General features: G+C 36.8%; 2 protein-coding genes across 3 annotated transcripts in view; one reads left to right on the plus strand and one right to left on the minus strand.

Moving 5' to 3' along the window:
- MKI67 (marker of proliferation Ki-67) overlaps nucleotides 1-18956 on the minus strand; it is a 33881-nt gene extending 14925 nt beyond the window's left edge. Inside the window, exons 1-10 of one of the 2 annotated variants that reach the window (XM_006146918.3) lie at nucleotides 18874-18956; nucleotides 18315-18483; nucleotides 13615-13693; nucleotides 13406-13521; nucleotides 9352-9418; nucleotides 6019-6064; nucleotides 2945-3120; nucleotides 1693-2011; nucleotides 1218-1336; nucleotides 924-1095 (exon numbers count right to left, since the gene is read on the minus strand). In XM_006146918.3, the coding sequence (XP_006146980.1) occupies nucleotides 924-1095; nucleotides 1218-1336; nucleotides 1693-2011; nucleotides 2945-3120; nucleotides 6019-6064; nucleotides 9352-9418; nucleotides 13406-13521; nucleotides 13615-13693; nucleotides 18315-18406 (1186 nt within the window). In that variant the 5' untranslated portion in view covers nucleotides 18407-18483; nucleotides 18874-18956. Of the gene's footprint in view, nucleotides 1-923; nucleotides 1096-1217; nucleotides 1337-1692; nucleotides 2012-2944; nucleotides 3121-6018; nucleotides 6065-9351; nucleotides 9419-13405; nucleotides 13522-13614; nucleotides 13694-18314; nucleotides 18484-18873 lie in introns of those variants that run through there. The other variant, XM_027771221.1, reaches the window with a different exon arrangement.
- Nucleotides 6292-6755, plus strand: LOC106734719 (40S ribosomal protein S24). Its single transcript, XM_014587218.2, has one exon. The coding sequence runs from the start codon at nucleotides 6313-6315 to the stop codon at nucleotides 6721-6723; it is 411 nt and encodes a 136-aa protein (XP_014442704.1). The 5' UTR covers nucleotides 6292-6312; the 3' UTR covers nucleotides 6724-6755.
- Nucleotides 18957-25081: the final 6125 nt, after the last annotated feature.

Here is a 25081-nt window from a genome sequence, read left to right on the forward strand (position 1 = left end):
TATATATTTTGTACATATAATACAAAATATGTATGTACATATATAAATATGTATGTACATATATACACAAATATATGTACATATACATATAAACACATATATACACAAACAAATATATTTATGTATCTCTACATTTTGGGAGTTTTTTGTTTCTGTTTTTGTTTTGTTGATTTTTTAAAAAAAGATAAATGAACTGATCCAAATTGACTATTTAGAGATAACCTTGTATGTATTATACTGAGGAGGAAACTTCCAATTCATAGTCTGTCAAGAAATAAAAAGATTACACCTATCCAGTTAAAAATCTTCCCACCTCGCTCTCAAATTATATATAATGTAAAACATTAGACAAATTACATGACACAAAATCTAAAATTTGCTTTCTTGCCATGGTTCTAATCTTCTACATTAACCAACTGAGGTAGTACACTTCCTGAAAGTAAGAATTGAATGGAACTATTTGCACAACTATTAGTGGTTTAAGGAAATGTTCTTATAGGATATACTTTCAAGAAATGGTCAAGTTACCAAGAAAGTAACTCTTCAGGAAGCAAAATATTGCCCCAAAACAATTGCTCCCACTCTATTAGTATAACTGTGGAGAGAAGACCAATTATAAGAGCATGTTTCCTTTCTTCACTATAAAGCACTTTCTGAATTTCTATACATAACCTGCTTTCCAGGGTAAAGATAAGTATTTTACATTGTCATACTTCATGAAGGATACATGATCCCCCCAAATTGTCAGACTGTCTCTGTACTCCTCACCAGTTGTATCTTCCTTGAATGCTATGACCCCAGAATGTTGATTCAATTGTATTACTTAATCCTGTTCATAGCAGATAAATAAAGATAGCAAACAATAGTCACAAATAGTAAGATCAAAAGGGTATGACTTATATGCACTGAGGTTATGTTTTTACCTGAAAGATCTTCCTTAAAGTCCATTTTTTGGTTACAGACAAAGTTGTTTAACATTTTATAGGGCCGAGCAGGCACATTTGCTTTCTCAATATGAGCTTTTCCTATTATTATGGTACAAGGAGAATTTGCATGGCCTGTACTAAATTGATTGTGAACACTGCTTGTAGGCTTCTGTAGAATAAAAGTAGAGAAATGAACAAATAAAACATAAATACATGCGTAATGTAATATAAAATAACATCGGTATATATAATCTGGTACATTAACAAGCATCTCATATTGAAATATCATACCTTTGGAGTATTAGGTCTTTTTTGCTTTTTTTCCACCTGCTTTGGAGGGCCATGTTTTACAACTTTAGTTTGTGTTTGTTTCGCACCAAGTTTTACTACATCTGCCCATGATTTTGCAACTGTCAAAGGGAAAAGATAGTGAACTTTAAAAAACTAGCACTGGGACCAGAGGTTGGCGTAATGGTTATGTCACTGAACTTCCATGTAGTCGACACGATTCGAGTCCCAGACCCGGTGGCTTAAACTCACACCGGGCACATGTGCGTGTGTGCCCAAGATCCCAAGAGAAGAGAGAAGGAATTGTGGTGTGGCCATCTCACTCTGGCAGGTGATTTCTCACCTTCTATCTATCTGTCTCTGTCTTTCTGGAGAGTATACAAGCCCTATAGGAAAAACCTCTCAAAAAAAAAAAAAAAAACAACTACCACTAATAAGAAAAATCACCTTAATATGTATTTGTCAATATGATACTAACCGATTAAGTTGGCTTCAGAAGCACCACTCCTTCTTTTGGAACAAATCATCTGTAAAATATCATGCTGACTTCTACTGATGGACGTTCTTTTTGAAGATAAGTTGCCACTCTTTCGCCCACCTCGCTTAGGAAGGTCTGTCTGCTGAGGAGATTTGCTGCTGCTAGAAGCTGGTGATGCTTTGCATGACCTACGTCTTTGATTATTTGCAACTGGAGTTTTCCCAGCATTAGGAGCTGAAGAGCTCATGAACACATTTTCTGCAGTCATTTCCAAACAAATTTCTGAAGACTCTTCTTTTCCTGAAGATTGAGGCTGTTCCTGGAAAGATTGAAATATTCCTAAGAAATCTTACCATGGATGTAAAATATCTGTGATGACTATAGAAAACCTACTCAATTAAGAATTTCAACTGTTTAAATCTTAAAGCAGAAAACATTTAAACCACTGTCAGTGAGGGATAAGGAAAAAGTGAGACTGTAACACTCATTTAAGGAAAAAGGAAGGGAATAAAAATAAATGAATCTGCATTGAAGTATTTCAGGTGGAAAGATGGAAAAAATCCTAATTGGTGAGAATCAAGTGTGCTCTGATCTCAGTCCCACCTGTGGGCATCTAAACCCCTGAGGGCTACATGGAAAGAGGGCAGCTCACATCTATTAGTCATAATGAAACAAGAAGGAGGCTGGGCATGTCCTTTGGTGTTACGAGAAAGTAAAGACTTCTAAGCCCTGTTATGAAGGTGAGCTATGGGGCCAAACTTTTCCAGAGATTAAGAAATGAGGAAGACATTACAGCATAGAAATAGGTGGTTGAAAGTTGTATTAAAATTTCCCTTTTTTTACCAACAAAATGCTTTAAAAATAGCCTCATAATTTTAAAGAGAAACAATCCTTGATATATTCAGAATCTAATTTTCTTGATATATTCAGAATCTTTCTAATTTGCTTTTACAATAACCCAAGAGTAATTATATTACTTGTAAGCATGAGTATTAGGGAACTTGTACACTAAAAGGAAAAATGTTGAGAACTGCCTCTTGTTTGGACACATCAGAACCAAAGTCAAGAATTCATATGTACCTTTTCTAGAATCCAAATAAATGATCTTTCACTTACTTAGTCTTTTTAAAACTTATTTATTAGAAAAATAAAGGTCTTAATTATATTTCTACTTGAGTCAGAATTTTGTGAGGAATATATACAGGTGTGTGAGCCATTAGTTTTGAATGAGAATACTAGCCGTCAAACTTACTTTGATGATTTTCTTTAGGACAGTTGGAGTATGTGTTACGAGTGACTTTCTTTTTGTTGGTGTTTCTCCCCTTTTGAGAGGTGTATTGGGAGGCAAGTTTTCATCAAATAATTCAGGTCTTAGGCGACCACCAAAGGACACACGTCTTCTTTTCAAAGACATTTCCTCACTTTTATCTGAAGTGAAGAATACACACATGGAAAAGGTTAAGAAAAAACCATACCAAAATATAGAACTCACTTCAAATTAGTATTAAAGACTAACCAACTGAACATTCTTCATGAAACTCAATAGAATGTTGTCACTGATATGTACAGCTCTAATTTTATAGATATCTACATTATCCCACCACTATAGGCCATTTGCAGACACAGAGCTGTGAAAACAAGATTACTACCTCAGAATACCCAGAAACCTTTTCTTTCTATAAGACAGCCCTGAAAAGTACAGGAAAATGCCAAGAAATTACCTGATATAAAGGTCTTATTTCTGCCACTTAGTATATGACTTAGGACTGTCACTTTCCTTATTTGTAACATGTAGATGAAAAGATCCACTCATGGGCACCAAGAATCAATCATGCAGAATATTGTGTGGCATAGAGTGTATAGTGTTTATAATAAATTGCTTCTAGGAGATTCTGAGAACAAAGTATAAAACCTGAGAGCTACCACTATGTTCAATGATTTCCAAGGGATTTTCAGTGATTTATTCCAAAGGATAAAATTCATGTTACAGTTGACTATAGTTTAGAATTAATCTCACATTAAAAATCAATGTTGAGGGACCAGCAGTTAGCATAATGGCTATGTCGCTGGACTCCCATGTAGTCTACCGCAGTTCGAGTCCCAGACCTGGTGCTTAAACTCACTCCAGGCACATGTGTGTGCGTGCCCAAGGTCCCGAGAGGAGAATGGAGGAGAAGGGATTGCAGCGTAGCCATCCTCCCTGGAGGGTGATTTCTTGCTTTCTGTCTCTCTGTCTCTCTCTGTCTTCTGGCGAGCGCATGCAACCTACAGCAAAATCCTCCAAAAAAAGAAAAAAATCAATGTTGATTGTTCGCCTTTCAATTTTAGGATAGATAAAAAGTGAGAATCAAATGTTTTTGGAACATCTTTTCTTAGATAGCCCTGCTATGGGGCAAGCAGGTGTCGTGGTGGTTAAGGGTGCCAGACTCCCACATAGTTGATTACAATTAGAATCTCGGACCTGGGAGCTTTCTTTCTCGCTTTCTCTCTCTCTCTGGTCAAATTGAAAATAAATGAATCAATTAAGCTAAATAAAATAATGCTTTAAAAAAAAAGTTAGCCCTGCTATATATTTCCCTAACAGCCTGCACCTCTCTTCTAGCATTCTTTGTTATAATTATCTGTCTTCAATTCGAACCTATCAGCTAAAAAAAATGAATATATCTGTCTTATCATTGTACCCTAAGTGCCAGGTAGAATCTCTACCACAGGGCTAGTCATTATTGATTGAAGATCTCATTAATTCATATCTACATATAGGCAAGAGGTAATTTTTAGAGAAAGTAAATTTACAGTTAAATAAAATTACAAATGTAGTCACAGGAGTTACTGATATCAACTAAACTAAGACTAGATAATCCAGAAAAAAACAGTTGTTATAATACCCAATTTCTCAGGCTTTCTGAGACTCCTTTTGAATCTTCCTCCCAACTTGAGCAAGCCAACGAGTTTAAAAAAAAAAAAAGGCTGATTTTTATTTCTATAGGTGCAACTTCCACATTTATAGGAACATTATCTTATTTTTATAGGGTGATTTTCTGATTTATTGCCAGAATTGGTAGCATCTTCAATTTTAGTTGGTGTTTGATTTCTAGATAAAAGCTTCCTAAGAGTAATTGTTTTATCACCTGCCTTGAAGACTTCACTTTTATCTAGGTTCACAGATTCTCTTCCACCAATATACACAGGTCTTCATTCTTATGTTTTGGCAGAGAATTTTTGGTGTTATGAAGAGTGTACTCAGTTCTTCATTTTGGTTGTCTCACAAAGAAAAATGCTAGAATTCCTGGCCTCTTTGGAAGTCTGAAAAATTCCTCATTACTTTCCTTTTCCTCATTCTGAATCATTTCTTATTCAGGTGAAGCAGGATCTGCTTTAATGTGCATGCTTCTACCAGATTTGAGACTTGATTTACATGAGACAATTGTTGGATCTCCAACTGTAAACCATAGATACTTTTTCTTTTTTGGTTGAGTAATCAGTTCATGATCCTAATTTTTAATAGTATTGAACATTTTTTTGTCGTGATTTTGCATCCAAATCTCCCTTCATTAATTGTTTCCTAAAGGGAGATTCAGGAGGGTTTTTTCTTTGTTGTTGTTGTTTTTTGTCACTGTCAAGAAAGGAGACTTTAATTCTGCATAACAATGTACTACCTGTACCCTAGAATTCTCATTAAAATTACTAGGACTGAGATTTCTGTCATTATGTCCAGGATGTTCTGAGGAAGGAGCAACATTAGGTATCTGCTGGACAACATTGTCTTTTGAGACATCTTAGGTACTACTGTCTCCTTTTACATTCTTAACATAGCAGAGGATTTCTTGAAACATTTCCTTCAGTGATTTTTGAATGGGTATTGGAATCTTGTTCTTCCTCATCTTGGCAATGAATAATGAAATAAGAAACAGAACTTCAATATTTTCTCAATAATTAATACTTGCAGAATTATTTTAATTGTTTCTAATTTTCATAATCTATTTTTTTAAATTACTCTACAAATTATTTAATGTATAAACATTAAGTCTTTTGGTACTAGTATTATCATCTAAATAAATCACATTAGCCAATATCCAGTATGGGATAACATATGCTACCAAGCTACTAAGAATTCGGTTGACAATTTAAAAAGCAATTACTTAAGACACTTGTCTATGCAGAATACACATTAATCACTAGGAAAAAAAAGTTAATTCAGGTATCTGCCATATTTGACATGTTACATAAACCTCTTAGGATTTTTGACAGCCTAGCTATATAATACTTGTGATCTGAACTGTGTTATGATCTTGTAGGTTCCCAGAACAAAACTAAACCATTACTAACCAGGGCCAGAAGACAAGCTCAATCTTGAGACACGATGTGATGGTTCCTATAAATTACAAAAATTGAAACAGTTATCACTTTGATGCTTTTCTAAATATTGATAGTCATAACAATAAAAACATTCTATTGATTATCTTCTTTACCAAACCTGCTCCTATGACTTTTAGAAACTATAGGACATAGGCCCAAATCATTTGGGAATTACTGATCATGATAGGACTTCTTCACTGACTTTTAAAAGAATACTACATAGTGCTCTTTTCGTCCCTGGCTGCTTGAGGATATACCGCTATCATGAATGACACAGTAACTATCCGAACCAGAAAATTCATGACCAACCGACTACTTCAGAGGAAACAAATGGTCATTGATGTCCTTCACCCCAGGAAGACAACAGTAGCTAAGACAGAAATTCAGGAGAAACTAGCAAAGATGCACAAGACCACACCAGATGTCGTCTTTGTGTTTGGGTTCAGAACCCATTTTGGTGGTGGCAAGACAACTGGCTTTGGCATGATTTACAATTCTTTGGATTATGCAAAGAAAAATGAGCCCAAACGTAGACTTGCAAGACATGGCCTTTATGAGAAGAAAAAGACGTCAAGAAAACAGCAAAAGGAACGCAAGAACAGAATGAAGAAAGTCAGGGGGACTGCAAAGGCCAATGTTGGTGCTGGCAAAAGTGAGCTGGAGATTGGAAAATAGTCGAAGGAGTAAAGATTCTGCAATGACTATCTGTGGTGATTGTGTGGATTTTTCATGAGAGGATTAATAAACTAAAAAATTTAAAAAAAAAAGAATACTATATAATGATGATTTCATATGAAACAAATTCCAGGCTTAAAATTATTTAAATCAAACCTCAGTGATTTTTTTTTTATAACTTCCTTGAAGTTACTTCCCAACATCATACAAAAAGAATAACCAACCTAAAATTAACATCACATCACCTCTCTAAAGACTGATAACCCACCATAAGCACAGGTTTATTGACTTTATAGTTAGTTATATAATAAATTTGCTACAGGACCTGTTGGTAAATTGAGGCTTTACTTAGCATGAGTGCCCTTTTGGCTGGCAGATATTTAAGGTCACCTGATAGCTTAGAAAAGTTAAGGAACAAGAAAACACAGTATGTCCATAGGCACTGCAACCTCAGAGTCTCTGAATCAGACTTAGCACTCCTACTTGGTTCCCCATGTATAGTGCCTTCACTTTGATTTTTATAGAATTTTCTAAGGGGAAAGAAAAAAATAACACATACATAAGATATAATTTCTGATGTTTAAAAAGAGAAAGGTATATCATTTGGATTAAGAAAAATACAGGCCAAGTAGAGCCACAGCAGTGATGCAACTAGACCACATATAAAAGTCCTGAGTAAGTGCCCCAGAACCTCCCTGTGCATGCTCTGCACATACCCATGAACCACACAGGCTGAGACTAGGGCTAGATCATGGCACGGAGGCCCTGTTGGAGGTGCCTGCTCTCTATCTCATATGAAAAAAAAACAAACATTTTGGGCCAGCTTTGCAGTTCAGAGGTTAAGGAAGCCAGATCCCACCTGATTAACAGCAGTTCGAATCTCAGCCCTAGCAACTTGAAAATGTGCCAGGTGTATTTGTGTGTTCATGCCCCAAATCCTGACAGATGGAGAAATGAAGGAGGGATTGCAATGTGGTTACACCTCATTGTGGAGTGCTTTCTTTCTCTCTCTCAATCTCTATAGACAGCTTTCATTAAAAGAACTAATAAGCACTAGGCTAAACATTAAGGTTGCTTCTCCAGTTAGAAGCAATACTTAACATAGCAGAGATCATGATATTGAAGGGCTTATTTGCTAATTTCAGGTGTGCCTAGGATAAGTCTCCTTAGCCAAGGAATTCTAACTAGCTCAGATGAGAGTAGCTCAGTAGCATCCTAAAGTATAGAAAAGATAGAAATTCTTAGTGCTTATTCTAAATTTACTCAATTCTACAAAATTTTCAAGAATGTGACTAGAACTATTTCAATAAGCTATACTGCTGGAACACCTGTTCTGTATTGATATACTGAATAGAATTCTCTCACATAGCAAAGCAATTACTGTTTCAGTTTCCTAAGTCATCTATCAAAATTGGGATGCATATTTGGCATTCATAATTTTCTTAATGTGATTATTTCAAACACATAAATGAGTGGATGAGTATAAAAGACTAAGAGATAAAATGAAAAAACACAAAGAAAAAAATTTTTAAGTACTACCAAAGGCAAAGGATTTTCTTTTCTTAATTTCAAATGTCTTGATATCTAACATTGCTTCTCAAACTATGTATGTGATTGATGAACTTTTTATTTCCAATCAAATATATCTAATTACATAATATGGTTCCCAATTTTACTTCTATGTGTTGGAGTGAACTAACCAAGGGCTTGCAAACAAATAATATATTCATATTCAAATAAGTAGGCTTTAGGCCAAAAATGTAAAATCAACTCTTTTTTAACAACAAAAGAGAAGTATCATTTCAGATTATTTTAATATGTCTAAATTAAGCTTACTTTAAAATCTTAGTTACATTTTTGTAGAGTAATCATTATGTCATCCTCCTTTGTGGCTAATTTAAAGTGAGAAATCATTCATCAAATGCATATAAAGGAGCCAGCAGGTGGCGTGGTGATTAGGGCATTGGACTTCCACATAGCTGACTGCAATTCAAGTCCAGGACCTGGTGGCTTGCTTTTGCACTTTCCCTCTCTTTCTCTGCCTCTTTATGGTGAATGCATGTGCCCTATAGCAAATTTAAAAATAATTGGGACCTTGGGGACCAGCAGGTGGTGTGGACAGGTGCTGAACAATCCCACATGGAGAATGATGGTTCAAGTCCCTGACCTGGTGGCTTGTTTTCTCACTTTCTCTCTCTCTGGTCAAATAATAATAATAATAATAATAATGAATAAATAAAATTAAATAAATAATTCTTTTAACAAAATTGGGACCAACAGATGGCATAATGGTTATGTCACTGAACTCCCACAGTCAAACACGATTCAAGTCCCAGACCTGGTTGCTTAAAATTCACACCGGGTGTGTTTGCATGTGTACCCAAAATCCCTAGAGGAAATGAAGAAGGGACTGTGGCATGGTCATCCCTGCTGGGCAGTAATTTCTTGCTTTCTGTCTCTCCAGCTAGTACATGCACCCTTTAACAAAAATCTCTCTCTAAAAAAATAAAATAAAATAAAATAATCATAATAAATAAGATTAAATAAATAATTCTTTAAAAAGTATATAAATAATTTTGTATCATTAAAAATCATCAGAGGCCCAATTTGAATAATATTTCCCATTACCTGTTCACATATTTTTCCAGGAAATTCAACTGAGTTTCTTCCATTCTGACAATTTTCATTTTCATACCTGCAGTGCATAGAAACATAGATCCAGATTAAAGATTGTAACCTATGACTAAACTCTCCAACTTGGTCATTTCCAAAAAATCAAGGAACAAACATACATCAGGCTTTGTTCAAGATATTATTGTATACTACGTAGAAATAAATTTAGAGTTAGAAAAATGTTTTACAGGGAACCAGCAGGTGGCATGGTGGTTAAGGTGCTGGACACTCCCAAATGGCTGACCACGGTTCAAATCCCAGACCTGGTGGCTTGCTTTTCTTACTGCCCCACGCCCCATGTCTCTCTATGTCAAATTAAAAATAATGAATAAATAAAATTAAATAATGCTAAAAAAATAAAAATGTTTTACTTTAGAAACTAACATAAGTTCCTCAAGTTTCTTTTGGAGCACCATTGTCAGATATTAGAAACACATTAACTTTTTTGATCGCTTGCTAGCCTGGTTATGACTCAACATTTCTGGTCACTTTCTATATAAGCACCTATTGCACATGAGAGCATAATCAGGTTTCCTCTAGTTTATGTTAATAGAAGTCACTTGATGGCTTAGAAGGTCATTCAGCAAACCTGATGACAACTAGCTCTTTAATTACACTGGGAGGTCACAAAACTCAAGGCTATATACAAAGCTATATTTTTACTACGAGCTATATTTTAGAATATTGTGATCACTCCAGCTTTACCATTTACTCAATCTGTGGCTGAACAAGACAGGCATAACTTAGGAAGGCTTCATTAGGCAGCATAAATCACTATTCTGATAGGCCTCAGGGATCAATTCATAGAAGAAATCCCTTATTTTGCACAATGAAAATTTTGGTACTTCAGTGAAATGGTCTGATTTGAATTAAAATGTCACATAAGTAAGTCCTGAAGTAAAATCTGAAGGCATCTTTTTTCTCAAAGTACAGTGTTCTGGGTCAAGTCCCTCTTCCTGATTAGGATTTTCTAATCTTTGTTGAGTGTCTTTAATCGTATCAATCAAAATTTGAACTACATCCCATTTTGGAGAAAATTATTTCATGTTTGTTCTAGATAAAATAATTCCTACTTTCAAGCCTATATTCAATGAGAATATCCCTTAAAAATAAAAGCAACTCAGAAGAAGCACTGTAGAAGATATGATCAGGGAATTCAAGTGATACATTAGAAAAATCTATTTAATACAGATGAAAGCAGTAATGAAGGCAGAGCTCCATTTAGCTGAGTGGACTTGAAAGTGATCCAACTATGTGCTATCTATAAGAGATACAATATAGATTCATAGACAAAAATAGGCTGGAAGTAAAAGCATGGGAAAAGATATACTATGCAAACAGCAACCAAAAAGGAGCTGGAGATCCTATACTACCATGAGATAAAACAGGCTTAAAACAAACATTGTTCATAGAGACAAAGTACATTTTATAATGATAAAGGGATCAATCCATCAAGAAAATATTCCAATTAGAAACAAAATTCAAGACCAGCACAGTGATACAGTGGTACTGCAACGCTCTTCAATCCTGAGACCCCATGGGAAGCCCCAGGTTTGTATCCTAAAGTCTCCCTATACAGGTTGGGTACAGTGTATGCCCATGATCAGCTGTCTGGAGCTGGGATAGGATTGCAGTATGAAGACCCTGTCGGGGATGCATGCCTCTTGTCTCCCTCTCTCATAGAAGAAATAAATAAACTAAGAAAAAAATTCACCTGATAGTGTGTTCCAAGAGACAATTTAAACCATAAGGTTTATAAAACATTGAAATTAAGAAGGTAGATTAAATTACACTGCACAAACACTAATCAAAAAGAAATTCATCTATATTTATCATCCAAAGGAAGCATTAAGGCAAACAATATTACTTAAGGTAGACGATATTTTTAAATGATAGAGTTCTATAAACTAAGAAGACATAACTGTAAATCTGTATTGCACAGTATAGACTCAAAATGTATATAACAAAAATAGGGGGAAAAAGAAAGAAAGAAAGGGAAGAAAAAATAAATAAATCCTCAAGTGAGAGATTTCAGCACATCTTAAGAGTAACTAATAAGCAGGGGAAAATTACTAAGATATGAACCTGACACAGATAGCTAATACCTCTGTTCTACACATATATACTCTCTCTATATTTTATACTGCATCAAAGAGCTGTACTACAATACACATTGTTTTCCAACACAAAAGAGAGATTAGTAAAAAAATTAACTATACACAATCACACAGCAAGCATCAGCTCATTTCAAAACCTGGAAATTATTCAAATGTCCATCCAGAATTAATAAATTGGATATATTATGTATATTATGGTGCATTCTTTTTGCAACTAAGTACTTACACAGTGAGAAGGAGCAAACAACAAAGACATCCAAAGTGCTGTGAATCTCACACACATAAGAGGAGAATTCAGCTACAAATACATACACTATTTTGTTATGGAGATTCATAAAGACAGACAAACTGTAGTTTAGAGATCCATGCTTAGGTAGTAAAACTCCAAAAACTTTGATATCATAAAAGTCACATGGTAGTTTACTTGGTGAGGGAAAGAAGAGATCAGAAGACTGCATGAAAAATGACGTAGGTGGTGTATTAGTTTGCTAGGACTATCATAATAATACCACAAACTGGGTGTCTTAAACAGCAAATATTTACTTCTCACACTCCTGGAGGCTGGAAGTCCAAGATCAGGGTGTCTGAAGGGTTGTTTTTCTCTCTGCCTCTCTCCTTGGCTTGCAAATTGCTGCCTTCTTGCTGCCTCTTCTCATGGACTTTCCTCTGTGCATCTGCTATCCTGGTGTGTCTCTGTGTCCTAATCTCCACTTATGATAATGACACCAGTCACTGGATTACAGCCCACCCTCATAGCCTGAATATATTTTGTGTAATTATCTCTTTAAAGATCCTCTCTCAAAAGACATCACATTCTAAGGAACTGGGGTTTAGAAACTGAAAATATTAATCTCAGGGCAGTGTAATTCAGTACTTAACAGGTAGTAATCACAAAGGTATTTATGTCATGAAAAATTGACCTATATATCTCTTATTATTTCTTTATTTATGAATAAATTTTGCTTTAAAATGGAAAAAAGAAACAATAAAATACACAATTTCATAGTAGCCACAAGAAAAAAAACTGAAGCCACTCTCTTCTGCGTAATTATGTATACTTAAATCCTTAAATTTCACTTGAGATCAATTTATCATTCATTCTATTGGGCTGTGGAAAAGTCATGAGGTATTTTTGCATAGAAAAACAGAAAAATATGTCATGACCTTTCTGACAACTCAATAGATCCATACACTTTTAGATTAAGACTAGTGTTAACAATGAAAACATGAAATACTCTGACATTCATCGACACTAAAAAGCATCAAAGAGGGGCCAGCAGGTGATGTAGGGGATAAGGATTTGGATTCCTACATGGTCAACCATGGTGTGAGCCCTTGACCCAACAGCTTGAAAATAACATAGAGTACATGTGTGTGCTAGCCCAAAATGATGAGAGGAGAATGGAAGAAAAGGGACTGTGTTGGGGGCAACTCCCCTGAGGGGTGATTTCTCACTTTCTTCCTCTATGTCTTTCTCTGGTGAATGCATGTACCTCATGGAAAAAACCTTAAAAGAAGAAGAATTAAAAAAAAACAAAAACCCAAGAATCAAAAAACCAGTCATGGTGATGATGGCACAGGAAGTAGAGGAGGCTGCAATTACACAATACTGGTATCATATGATCAGCCCAGATTCAAATCCATCCCAGGTCAACCTTAACACAACAACTAGACACATGAGCACCTGTGAACCTGGCTGGTTGGGAGACTGGGGAGAGGATTATGGCAAGATGAGACCCTATCAGGAGTACCTGTCACTCTCTGTGTCATGAAAAAAATACATAAACTTGTAGGAAAAAAGGGAGGAAATGGATTACAGTTGAACTGTGACACTAGTTAATGATAACTCAGAAGGTGCTATTTATTGTTAGTCTAATTAGTTTTTTACCTACCTGAAAGATCGATCAACAATAGTTATTATATCGCCATGCTTTAGTTGTACAGGTTCATCAATAGGAGATCCATTTACCTGTGTTGGATTTGTAGAACTGAAATTATGCAATATTGCCTATACATGAAAAGAAGGGGAGAAATATGTAACAAATGAATATAAAAAGTGAACTGAAGAGTTTTTAAAATCTTCTTATAAAAACTCACTCACCTCCTGCTTATTCATTTCAATTTTGCAGTGCTGTTTTGACACGACAGGAAGCTGGATACGGATATCACATTCATTACCCCTTAATACAAAAAAAAAAAAAAAGGATTTTTGTTCTTGAAACTTTCTAAATTAACTCAATCTTTTTTTTGGGGGGGGAGAGGTTTTTCCTATAGTGCACGTGCGCTCACCAGACAGAGACAGAGCAACAGAAAGCGAGATAGCCATGCTGTAATCCCTTCTCCTCCATTCTTCTCTCAGGATCTTGGGCACGCACACACACGTGTCTGGCATGAGTTTAAGACAACCGGTCCCAGGACTCAAACCACGGTTGGCTACATGGGAGTCCAGTGACACAGCCATTACGCCAACTGCTGGTCCCAAATTATCTCAATCTTTCAAAATAAAACAAAATTTGTGACCAATCAGTGGCATGATGGTTAAGGAACTGGATCTCACAGGCTGACCATGGGTTTGAGTCCTAGATCCTGTGGCTTGAAAAACATACTGGGTTCAAGTGTGCCCAAAATCCTGAAAGGAGGGAGAAGTAGAGTAAAAGGGATTAAGGCACGACCATCTCCCCATAGAGGAGCTTTCTCACTTTCCTCCTCTCTCTCCAATAACTACAAAATATACATTCTTCTCCTAAGTATATGAGCTGTTCCATGGGACAGCCCGTATGTTAGGTCACACACACACACACACACACACACACACACACACAATCTCAAAAATTTTATAAAACAGAAATCATATCAAGTATCTTTGCTGACCACAATAAACTAAAACTAGAAATCACTAACAGTAGGGAAAATTGAAAAACAACACACGCAGGTGGCACAGTGGTTAAGGTGCTAAGACTCCCACAATGGCCAACCACGGTTCAAGTCTCAGACCTGGCGGCTTGCTTTCTCACTTTCTCTTTCTCTCTCTCTATTTCTCTCTGGTCAAATAATAACAACAAATAAATTAATTCTCTTTTTAAAAAAGAAAGAAAATCATATAAATGGAAAAAAATAAATAATATGGTCTTGGATGACTTAGGTTAAAGAAATCAAGATGGAAACTTAAAAATTTATGAAAATGGAAACACAGCATACCAAAACCTATGAGGTACAGCAAAAGCAGTTCTAAAAGGAGTTTATGGCAATCAATGCTTCATTAAAAAAAAAAAAAAGAAAAAAGAAAAGAAAAGAAAAATTCAAATAAACTATAATCAATCACCTCAGGAAATATGGGGGAAAAAAAACACTAATCCCAAAATTAGCAGAAGAAATAATAAACATCAGAAAAGGAAAAAGCAAATTGAGATTAAAAAATACAAAAGGTCAATGGAAAAAAAATGTTTTATGAAATGATAAACAAAATTGACTAACCAATAGCTAGACTAAGAAAAAACTAAAGCCCAAATAAATAAAATCAGATATAAAAAAGTAGTCATTACCACTGATACTCAGAAACACAAAAGATAATTATAGACTGTTGTGAACGACTGCACACCAAGAAACTGAAAAATCTACACAAAATGGATAAATTCTGACACATACAACCCAAGATGGAACCAGGAAGAACTAGAAAACATGAAATGGACCATTAACAAGCAATGAGTCCAAATCAGTAATAAAAAATCTCTCATCAAGGAAAAGCCCAGGACCAAATGATTATACAACAAATACTACAAAATATTTAAAGAACTAATTACAATACTCTTCAAGCAATTCCAAAAAATTAAAGTGAAGGAACCCTCCCAAACTCATTCTACAAGGCCAGTATTACCATGTTACCAAAAAAAAAAAAAAAAACAAACAAAAAAAAAAACCAAAAAAAAAAACACTACACACCATTATCCCTAATGAACACAGACACAAAAATCATCAATAAAATACAAGCAAATTGACTCAAACAGCACATCAAAAAGGTTGTACAGCATGACTAAGTGGGTTTTATCCAAAGGATGCAAGGATGGCTCTACATATACAAATCCATAAATGTCAACAAAACAAAGGACAAAAGCTGTATAAAAGCTGAATGATCATCTCAATGGATTTTGTCATATTTGACAAAATATGACATAATTTTATGACAAAGACACTCAACAAATTAGGGAAGAAGGAATATACCTGAACACAGTAGAGGCTATATATAACACAAACCTAACATCATACCACATGGGGAAAAGCTGGAAGATTTTTTTCTATGAACTGGAAAAAGACAAGGATGTCTGTTTTTATCATTCTTATTCAACATGGTTCTGCAAGTCTTATCCAGAGCAATTAGGCAAGAGAAAGACATAAAGAACATCTAAATTGTAAAGAAGGAAGTCAAATTGTCCTTGTTCGCAGATACTATCTTATATATAGAAAACCATAAAAATTCCAGAAAAAAAACCTCTTAGAACTGATAAGTGAATTCAGTAAAATTGCAGGATGCAAAATCAAAATACAAAATTAGCATTTGTTACAGATATTAAAATAGCAGAAAAAGAATTATAAAAAGCAACCCTATTTACAATAGTTAGAAGAAAAATAAAATATCTAGGGATGCATTTTCATCAAGGAGGTTAAACATCTCTATAATTAAAAACTTTAAACCACTGATGAAAGAGACTGAAGACACACACACACTCACACACAAATGGAAAGGCATCCCATATTCATGGATTGAAAGAATAAATATTGTTAAAAGTGTCCATACTACAAAACATGACCTACAAATTTAATGCAATATCTATCAAAATACCAACAATAGTCTTTATAGAAATAAAAAGAACAATTATAAAATTTAGAATCATTAAAGACCATAAATAACCAAAGCAACACTAAACCAAAGGAATGGAACTGAAGGCACCATATTAGCAGTTTTCAACATAGACTATAAAGCTAAAGTAATTAAAAACAAAACAAAACAAACAAACAAAAAACATGGTACTGGGAAGAACAAAAACACATAGACCAATGTAATGGAACAGAGAACCCAAAAATAAATTCACATATTTTGCCAGCTGATTTTCAACAAAGGTGTCAAGAACATTTATGAAAAAAAGGGCTGTCTTTAATAAATAGTACTGGGAAAACTGGATATCTATCTATATAACAATGAAGTTAGACCCATATCTCTCGCTACATACAAAAATAAACTCCAAATGGATTAAAGACTCAAATGTAGAACCTAAAACTATGAAGCCACTAGAAGAAAACAAAAGAGTGGTATGGGCAAAAAATTCATGAACAAAACATCAAAAGCACAGGCAATAAAAGCATAAATAGACAAATGGGTTATATCAAGCTACGAAACTTTGCCCAACAAAGGAAATCATTAACAGAGTGAAGAGACAACCCACAGAATGGGAGAAAATATCAATCAAAGGGTTAATAACCAAAATATACAAGGAACTCAACAGTTCAGCAGTGAAAAAATGAGCAAAAAACTCAAAACAGTTCTCAACAGAAAATATATAAATGGCCAAAAAAAAGAAAAAAAATTAAACATCACTAATCATTAGGGTCAAAACACAATGAGATAACATCTTACCTCAATTAGGAAGGCTACTATCAATATGCCCTCGGGCATTAAATACATACATACATAAAATAAAATGGAATACTATTTACCGATTGAAAAGGATGAACTTCTGTCTTTTGAGGTTAGACAGGTGAGCCTGGAGGATATTATATTAAATGAAATAGACAAGACACCTATGGTAAGAGAAAACCACATTTCCCCCCACATGTGGAAACTGAAAAAAATTAAAGTGATAGAGAATGACTATTGCAGGCTGGAAGGGTTAGGGAGAGAGCGAGAATAGGAAATGTTGATTAATGGCAACAAAATTACAGGTAGATAAGAAATCATTTATAGTGTTAGTAGGGAGAATAAAGTTGACAAAAAGCTTCTCTCAGACTGACTTAAAAATTTTTGAATGTTCCTAATACAAAACAATGTCAAATGGTTGATATAATCAATACACCAATTACCCTGATTTAATCATTATATGTCATATTCATGGAAAAATCACATTGTACCACCTCAAATATGTACAATTATTATGCTGATAACATTTTTTTAAAAAATAGAAAATGGGGACCAGCAGGTGGTATGGTGGTTAAGGTGCTAGACACTCCCACAAGGCTGACCATGGTTCGAGTCCTGGACCTGGTGGCTTGCTTTCCCACTATCTCTCTCTCTTGTAAAATTAAAATAAATGAATGTGTAAATAAAATTAAATAAATAATTATTTTAAAAATAGAAAATAATGAAACACAAACTAAATTATCTTTTGCATAAACAGATATAAATCAGAAATTAAAAGTACTTTATATCATTATGGAAAATCACTATTTTAAATATTCTACTTTTAAAAAGTTTATGTATGTTTGTATGTAATGTCATGTATGTTTAAAGGTCTAATCATCTTCCAACGTGTTGTATTTCATACTAGCACCGCTCTGTGCGTCCATTTCTCCATATACAAAAACAGAGATTAGCACCTACATCATGGTGTTCAAACAATTTAATGAGTTGTACAGGTTACTGCCTTACTTGGCATGTAGTAAAAGATCACTAGGTAACCTTTTAATCGTTTTAAAAATACAATATACTGTATTGATGGACATATTTAAAAGTCTAACATTAAAAATCTAATCTGCATTGTGATTAAGGTATTTCCATCTTTCTAGGATAAAACGTCCACGCGCGGGGCTCACCTTCCAAACAAGCAGGTGCTGAGACTCAGTGGAAAGTGTGGACCATCCACCCCGCTCCTTTTGATGGTAACGAGACGTCTCGTACGTCCCATTTTCTAAACAAGATGTTGAATAGACTCCGTTTAGGAAGGCTGTTCCAAAAGGTTTGCAGAAGCGAACTTAAAAGCCACTGCAAAAAAAAGGTGGAAGTTACTCTGAAAGCAAAGAAACTACATACTGACTTTTAAGTGTACAAACCGGGTCGCCGCCAAGGCCTACCTTAAAGTGACCTGGGGGAACCCCAGCTAAGTCCAGGCCTGCACCCCAGGGGGCCCTTAGCACCTGGCGCCGCAGAATCCCGCGGCCAAGTCGCTTACGCCGCCGGAGCCCGGGCCGAGAGCTTCCACCGAGACCCCTCTCCGGGGCCCAGGAGGAGACAAACCAAGGCTGCGCTTCCAGCTCCTGACTCCACCGAGCCCCAGGGATCCACGTCCAACCCCGTCTCCCGCCCCGGGGATCCGCGCCCACCCCCGTCCCCCGACAGTCGCCCGCCCGCTGAGGCATAGCGGCGGGCGCTCACCTTGACGATTCGGAACACACGGTCTTCACTCGAGTCGCTGCTTCTACCGCGTCCCAGAAGTCCGCAACAGAAGCCGGTGCCCCCGCAGCCCACCGAAAACCGCCCGGCCGGCAGCGCCCGCCGCGCGCCACAAAGACCCGGACGCCGTCCGCGGGGTCCGCGCTCGCTCCGTCCCGGCCCACAGACCCGGCGCGGTGACCCGGCAGCCCGGCGGGCTCAGTCCCAGGATGCCCCGGGTGAGCGGCCCGCGCGCGGAAGGCCTCCCGCCGCGTCCGCCAAATTCAAACGAAAATGGCATTCAAATTATGGCGCTAAACGCTGCGATTGGACGGGATAGCGCGACCGGCGACCAATAGGAAGGTCGAGAGACGGTGTGGGCGGGGCAGGAGGCAGGGAAGCACGCTCCGCTGGGATCTGCTGGCGTATGAAAGGGAAAAAAAAAAAAATCGTTTTCTCCATACTGAGGAAAACATAAAAAGAGTAGAAATGGAACATATTCCCACTGCCGAAATTACCCCTCTTGGTTTTCTTTCTCTTAAAAATCAAATACATGAAATGCTGTATGCTGTTCATTGCTAGAGGCTTTAAATTAAAAAAAAAACCTTAAAGCCTCGCTCGCTCTCCAGCCCCTACATCTAGCCAAATACCACTAATTACGTTAAGTAGTTTCTTGTGATTTTTTTTTCCAGTTATGTATGTGGGCCCACGTGGTGTGAAGTGAATGGAGCCCGAACATGCCTTGGTGAAGCACACCACATCCCACCTTCAATATCTCACTTCTCTCCAGTTCACTCACACCTTTTGGCATTTGGCTTCATAGATCAGGAACAGGATTCACACGGGTGTCGGGGACCCTGAGGGTCTCCACAATCCTTTCAAGAGGTCCATGAAGTCAAAATCGTGTCTGTAATGACTCTTTTTCAAAAACAACAAAGAAGATCATAATATACTTATGGATCTACACTTCATAATTTGTACTTCATAAATTGAGGCTATTTCCATTGAGCATATCCTCCCCCTTTTAATTCTGTTTGAAGGCTGCAGAGTATTCACTTCAGGAACTCCTAATCATTGCTAGTGCTGCATACTTAGGTTTACAAAGTTCTGAGAATAGAAAAAATATTCTCCAAATTAAAAAACCTTGTGCATGATAACTTGGATGAATCCTATAATAATGGTGCACAAGATTTCATCCTAGGACCACCTGCATGGTGTGGGGCAGGAGATTTCTGTGGGCTCACTTGGAGTAAGGTGAATGGAGCCTAACCATGCCTTTGGTGAACCCTCACCTCCCTCCTCACCACTTCTCACCTACCTGCAGCTCGCCTACATTTTGTGGCTTTTGGTTTCGTTCCTCAGGAGCAGCTATTCTTACAGGTTGGTGGGACTCCTGAAGGTCTCTACAATCCTTTCACATGGTCCATGAAATCAAAAAGTCATCTTCTATTAGCTCGGTAAAAAAAAAAAAAAAAAAGAAAAAGAAAAGAAAAGAAAGAAAGAAACAACACTTTTACTTTTCTTTATTTTTTGTTTTGAATGCTATAGGGATTCTTTTGTTGTTTTGAATGATATAATTTTGTTATTTTTTGTTTTGAGTAATAGTTTTTTAATAAAAATGAGTTATTTGCCCATGACATGAGTGAGTTCATTATTTTAAATGAATTAGTAAATAATACTTTTTAATTTCTTCCATAGTAAGTATAGATAGATATTACTCACATTAATAAAAATTCTCAGTAGTTCTCAATATTTTTTAAGACTGCACAGGGATCACCAGACCTAAAACTTTGAGCCCATCTGCTAAATATAAAGCAACAAAGAAATAAGCTACCTATGGGAGTACAGAACCCTGAGGAAGGCAATGGAAATGTTTAGGACAACCAACTCTAAACTCTATGGAGCAGGACAGATGAAGATCCTGTAAATTAAAAGCAAGAATACTATACACTTTTTTGGGGGGGGACATTAGTTTCCATTTTCTACCCCATTAAACAATCAAACAAAGCTCACCTCTGCATAACTTCATAAAATCCAACTTTTGTCCCTTTAATTACCGCTTGTCTTCAGGAACAGTTCTTCCAGGCTCACAGAGACAGCCCAATCAGGAGTAGGAGGTGCTAGAATACCCACTCAATGATTTTACAAACTCTCTGGAGTATATACTAAGAATTATGAAGACAGAGCAGGAACATGGCCATACTGGTGAAACTTAAATCTGTAACAACCTATTTTTAAAATGTTTTATATAGACTTCTGTAGCAAAACTTGTTGAGTTTTAAGATAGGCCCACAAGCCGAGATTTTGTTAGGAATACCACTTGCACTACCATGAGGAAAACCCTCTGCGTCCTTTTGCCAAGCTGACTTCTGGTTCTAAAGTTCCTCTTCTAAAGCATGTCAGAGAAAGGAGATTTTGCAGTTAGAGCACGAGGGGAACAAGATGGCATGAAAAGCCTGTTGAGAGGGTATGAGAATTTGGGAAGTTTTTGTCCCTGACTTACCAAGTGTCATTGCCCTGAATACAGGTGTATTTTTCTTCAAACTTTAGAAACAAACAGCTATGGGACTGGCAGTTAGCATAATGGCTATGTCACTGGTCTCCCATGTAGTCGCATGTGTTTTGAGTCCCAGACCCGATAGCTTAAATTCACGCTGGGCGTGTCTGTGTCCCTGCCCAAAACCCCTAGAGGGGAATGAAGGAGAAGGGCTTGTGGCATGGCCATTCTCCCTGGGGGGTGATTTTTCTCTTTCTGTCTCTCTCTCTCTCTGTCTTTCTGGAAAGCACATGCGCCCTATAGCAAAAACCTCTCGAAAAAATAATAAATAGACAAGCAGCTATTTAGGGAGTTGAACCATCAACTAAATAACATGTTTTCTAGCATGTATCCATAGGATCTGTTCAGTGGTGTATGTAAGAATCATCTATACTAGGAACAACAGAAGACACCTTCAGAGTAGCACGCTGTTTCCACTTTTACAAGGACACACGGACCTGTGCCAAATGAGGGTAAAATATATTCACCTCCCCTATCTCACACTCACCCTGGACCTGCTCCCATTCAGAAAACGAGCAGGAATAATTGAACAGTGTATACACTATTACCGTTCTCATTTGTGCTTTACAGTAATTTAGAATTTGAATAAAACATGAGGAAGTATGATGAGAACAATTGAACTTTTCAGAGTATCATCCTTTTGCCACAAAATAAATCTCTAAGAGGGCACATGGTCATTTGAACATATTCACTGTGTCTTTCTCTCTATGGATGTCAATGAATATCAGCCTTTAGAAGACCCTTCTTAAGGAATTCTTCCCTCATGGAATCAATGCAGGGCCTAACTTGCACTGATAGAAATCACTAAATACTATTACTCTTAAGGAAACATGGCTTCTACTTATGAAAGATCTATGAATGTGTAAGAATTCAAATATGCTTCCTTAGATTGACATGAAATCGAATTATTGACTCTTAGTACTGTATGAGAAAAAACACTAAGTTTGTACAACAACACAGTGAAGAAAATACATGAGAGTACATAATTGCGTATGTCTTAATTTCTTACAGGAGAGAATGTGGTCACTGGACTCAGAATATAGCAACAAAGCCACCTAATATTGTTCCACAAGCCTTTCAACAAGAAACTTTAAATATACTTTATATATGTGTATATGTGTGTGTGTGTATAATGTATATATAAATTCTTAGGATCACCTATAAAATGATAGATGTTGAGATGAAAATTTCAGATTCTAAAACAAAGCCTCTGAAGACAGTATCCAGTGCAAAGAAGGGTGGAAGCTTTCTGGCCTCAGAAATGTACTGTTGCCATGTGTAGAAAGTAAAAATGGAGAAATAAACATGCCATTGATGAGAACAACCTGGAAAGTCATCTGAGAAAGACTCTACTAGGAAAAAAAGAAAGTACAGGAAGAGATGAAGGGCAGTGAAAGGCCTCTTAAAACATGTAAAGAAAAAAAACATGAATGCCAGAAGAGAATCTTAAATGCATCAAAATGTTTAATGAAGCTAACAAAGCAGAAGTTATATTGGCAGAAAACAGATCTGGAGGCAGGAGCCCAACCCCTAGAAGACCTGATTTCAAATAACTTTTTTTTTTTTTTGAGAGATTTTCACTATAGGGCGCGTGCGCTCGCCAGACAGACAGAGAGAGACATAGAGACAGAAAGCGAGAAATCACCCCCCAGGGGGGATGGTCATGCCGCAATCCCTTCTCCTCCATTCCCCTCTTGGGATCTTGGACGGGCACCCGGCGTGAGTTTTAAGCCACCGGGTCCGGGACGTGAACCGCGGTCAACTACGTGGGAGTCCAGCGACATAGCCATTACGCTAACTGCTGGTTCCCAAATAACTTTTCAAACAATAGGTCATGCTGAGGATCCCAGAAATGAAGTGTATTACCTTAAGAACAAAAGATAAGTGAAATAGTGTACAGCATAAACTTCACAAATACTTACAAGATTGTTGAATGCCCTCAAAATAAAACCCATGGGAGCCCTGGTGGCACCAGAGACCATGCAAAAATGCCAAATTAAATCAATAAGAATCCCTAAAGAAAGGAAAGGGGGGATCAGCAGATGGTGTAATGGTTACATCACTGGACTCCCACATAATCAACCATGGCTCAAGTCCTGGACCTGGTGGCTTAAAACTCATGTTGGACATGTGTGCATGCGTCCCCAAAATCCTGAGCTAGTGCTACGCTGTTTGGGGAGAATGGAGGAGAAAAGATTGTGGCATGTTATCCTCCCAGGGGTGATTTCTCGCTTTCTGTCTGTCTCTTTCTGTCTCTCTGTTGAGCACATGCACCATATAGCAAAAAAAAAAAAAAAAAAAAAAAAAAAAGGAAAAAAAAGAAAAAAAGAACAAGAAAAAAAAAAGAAAGAAAGAAAGGAAAGGCAAAATGTCTATGGAGACCACAAAACATCTGAACATGGTTGCACAAAGAGATCCAACAGGTGGAAGACATGACAGACACCAACCTGAAAATGCAAGAATAAAGATACTAGAACAAATCCCAATATGGAATAGAAGCTTCGACACAGTCATTACATGTCACATTAAATAGATGTCCTCCATGTTGTAGGAAATGTGCATGGGGCTTGGATTTAAAGTTGGACTCTTCCTCAAAGGGGTCTACCTTCAACATAGCAAATAAACTATAGGCCATGGAAAATATTTTTGGGGGAATTCTTGGGGGCTGATTATTGGAATCATCTTTACTGGAACTGTATGTTTGTCTTCTAATCTCCTTAGGAACTGTCCCTGTACCAAGGAAGCAGAAGCAAGCTCCCAAAAGGAATCAGGCATTAAAACTATAAAGAAAAAGAACCATCAAAAAGAAAAAAACTAAAGAGGAATTATCGGCATGTTAATCATGTGTATGTTTAAGAAGTCAAGGGATCAAAATCTACTCTAGGTCAAATGTCAGAGAGCAAAAAAGATAAGAAATGTTCATAAAACCAAAGGAAGACAACTAATGTAATTTCTTGTACATAGGATGTTTTGCGATAGTTTTGCTCCATGTTACAGAGACATCAAAAAGCAGCGTAACAACATATTGCTAGCTCTTAGTTTTACTAGTGGAAGAAACGTTTCATCCAAGGCACTTGTTTTTTCTTTGTAATGAATTCTATCTATCTGCTTTGGAAATTCCAAGTCAAAGAGTAACTAACTGTATTACGAAGTCTTAGTCCAGGTAGAACTAGGAATTTATTGAGTTGTACGTCTCCAATATTTTCCTTTCTCAAATCTAATGGAGAGGTTCAAGACAAGAGGAAAACCTCCGCCTAGAACGTCAGAGTGGTTCAGTTGGTGTACTTGTTTCTGCTAGTGCTATGCTGTTTGGGGATAGGATCATTTAGATGTGTAATTAATTTCCTTGCTAGTGAGATTGTATTATTCCTCTCCATTTGGTTCTGACGTAGTAGAAAATGTACCGGAGAGCCTGTGTGGTCCAGGAGCACCTGAAGAAAAGGCTCAGCCCTCAGGATCCCTGGCTAGCTGCAAGGAGATCACACAAACACCGGATGAGGAGAGGATCCAACGAGTGACTCTAAAAACATTCGTTAGGATGCTGAGAGTCCATAACGTAGATGCACTGGAAGAAGAGGTGGGCACCAGGGAGTGATGAAATATCCAAATCAAAGCAACATGTGCTCCATGAACATTGGAAAGAGCGAAAGCGGA

The sequence above is a fragment of the Tupaia chinensis genome, unplaced genomic scaffold (assembly GCF_000334495.1).
Source record: "Tupaia chinensis unplaced genomic scaffold, TupChi_1.0 Scaffold000197_1, whole genome shotgun sequence".
Classification (NCBI taxonomy): domain Eukaryota; kingdom Metazoa; phylum Chordata; class Mammalia; order Scandentia; family Tupaiidae; genus Tupaia; species Tupaia belangeri.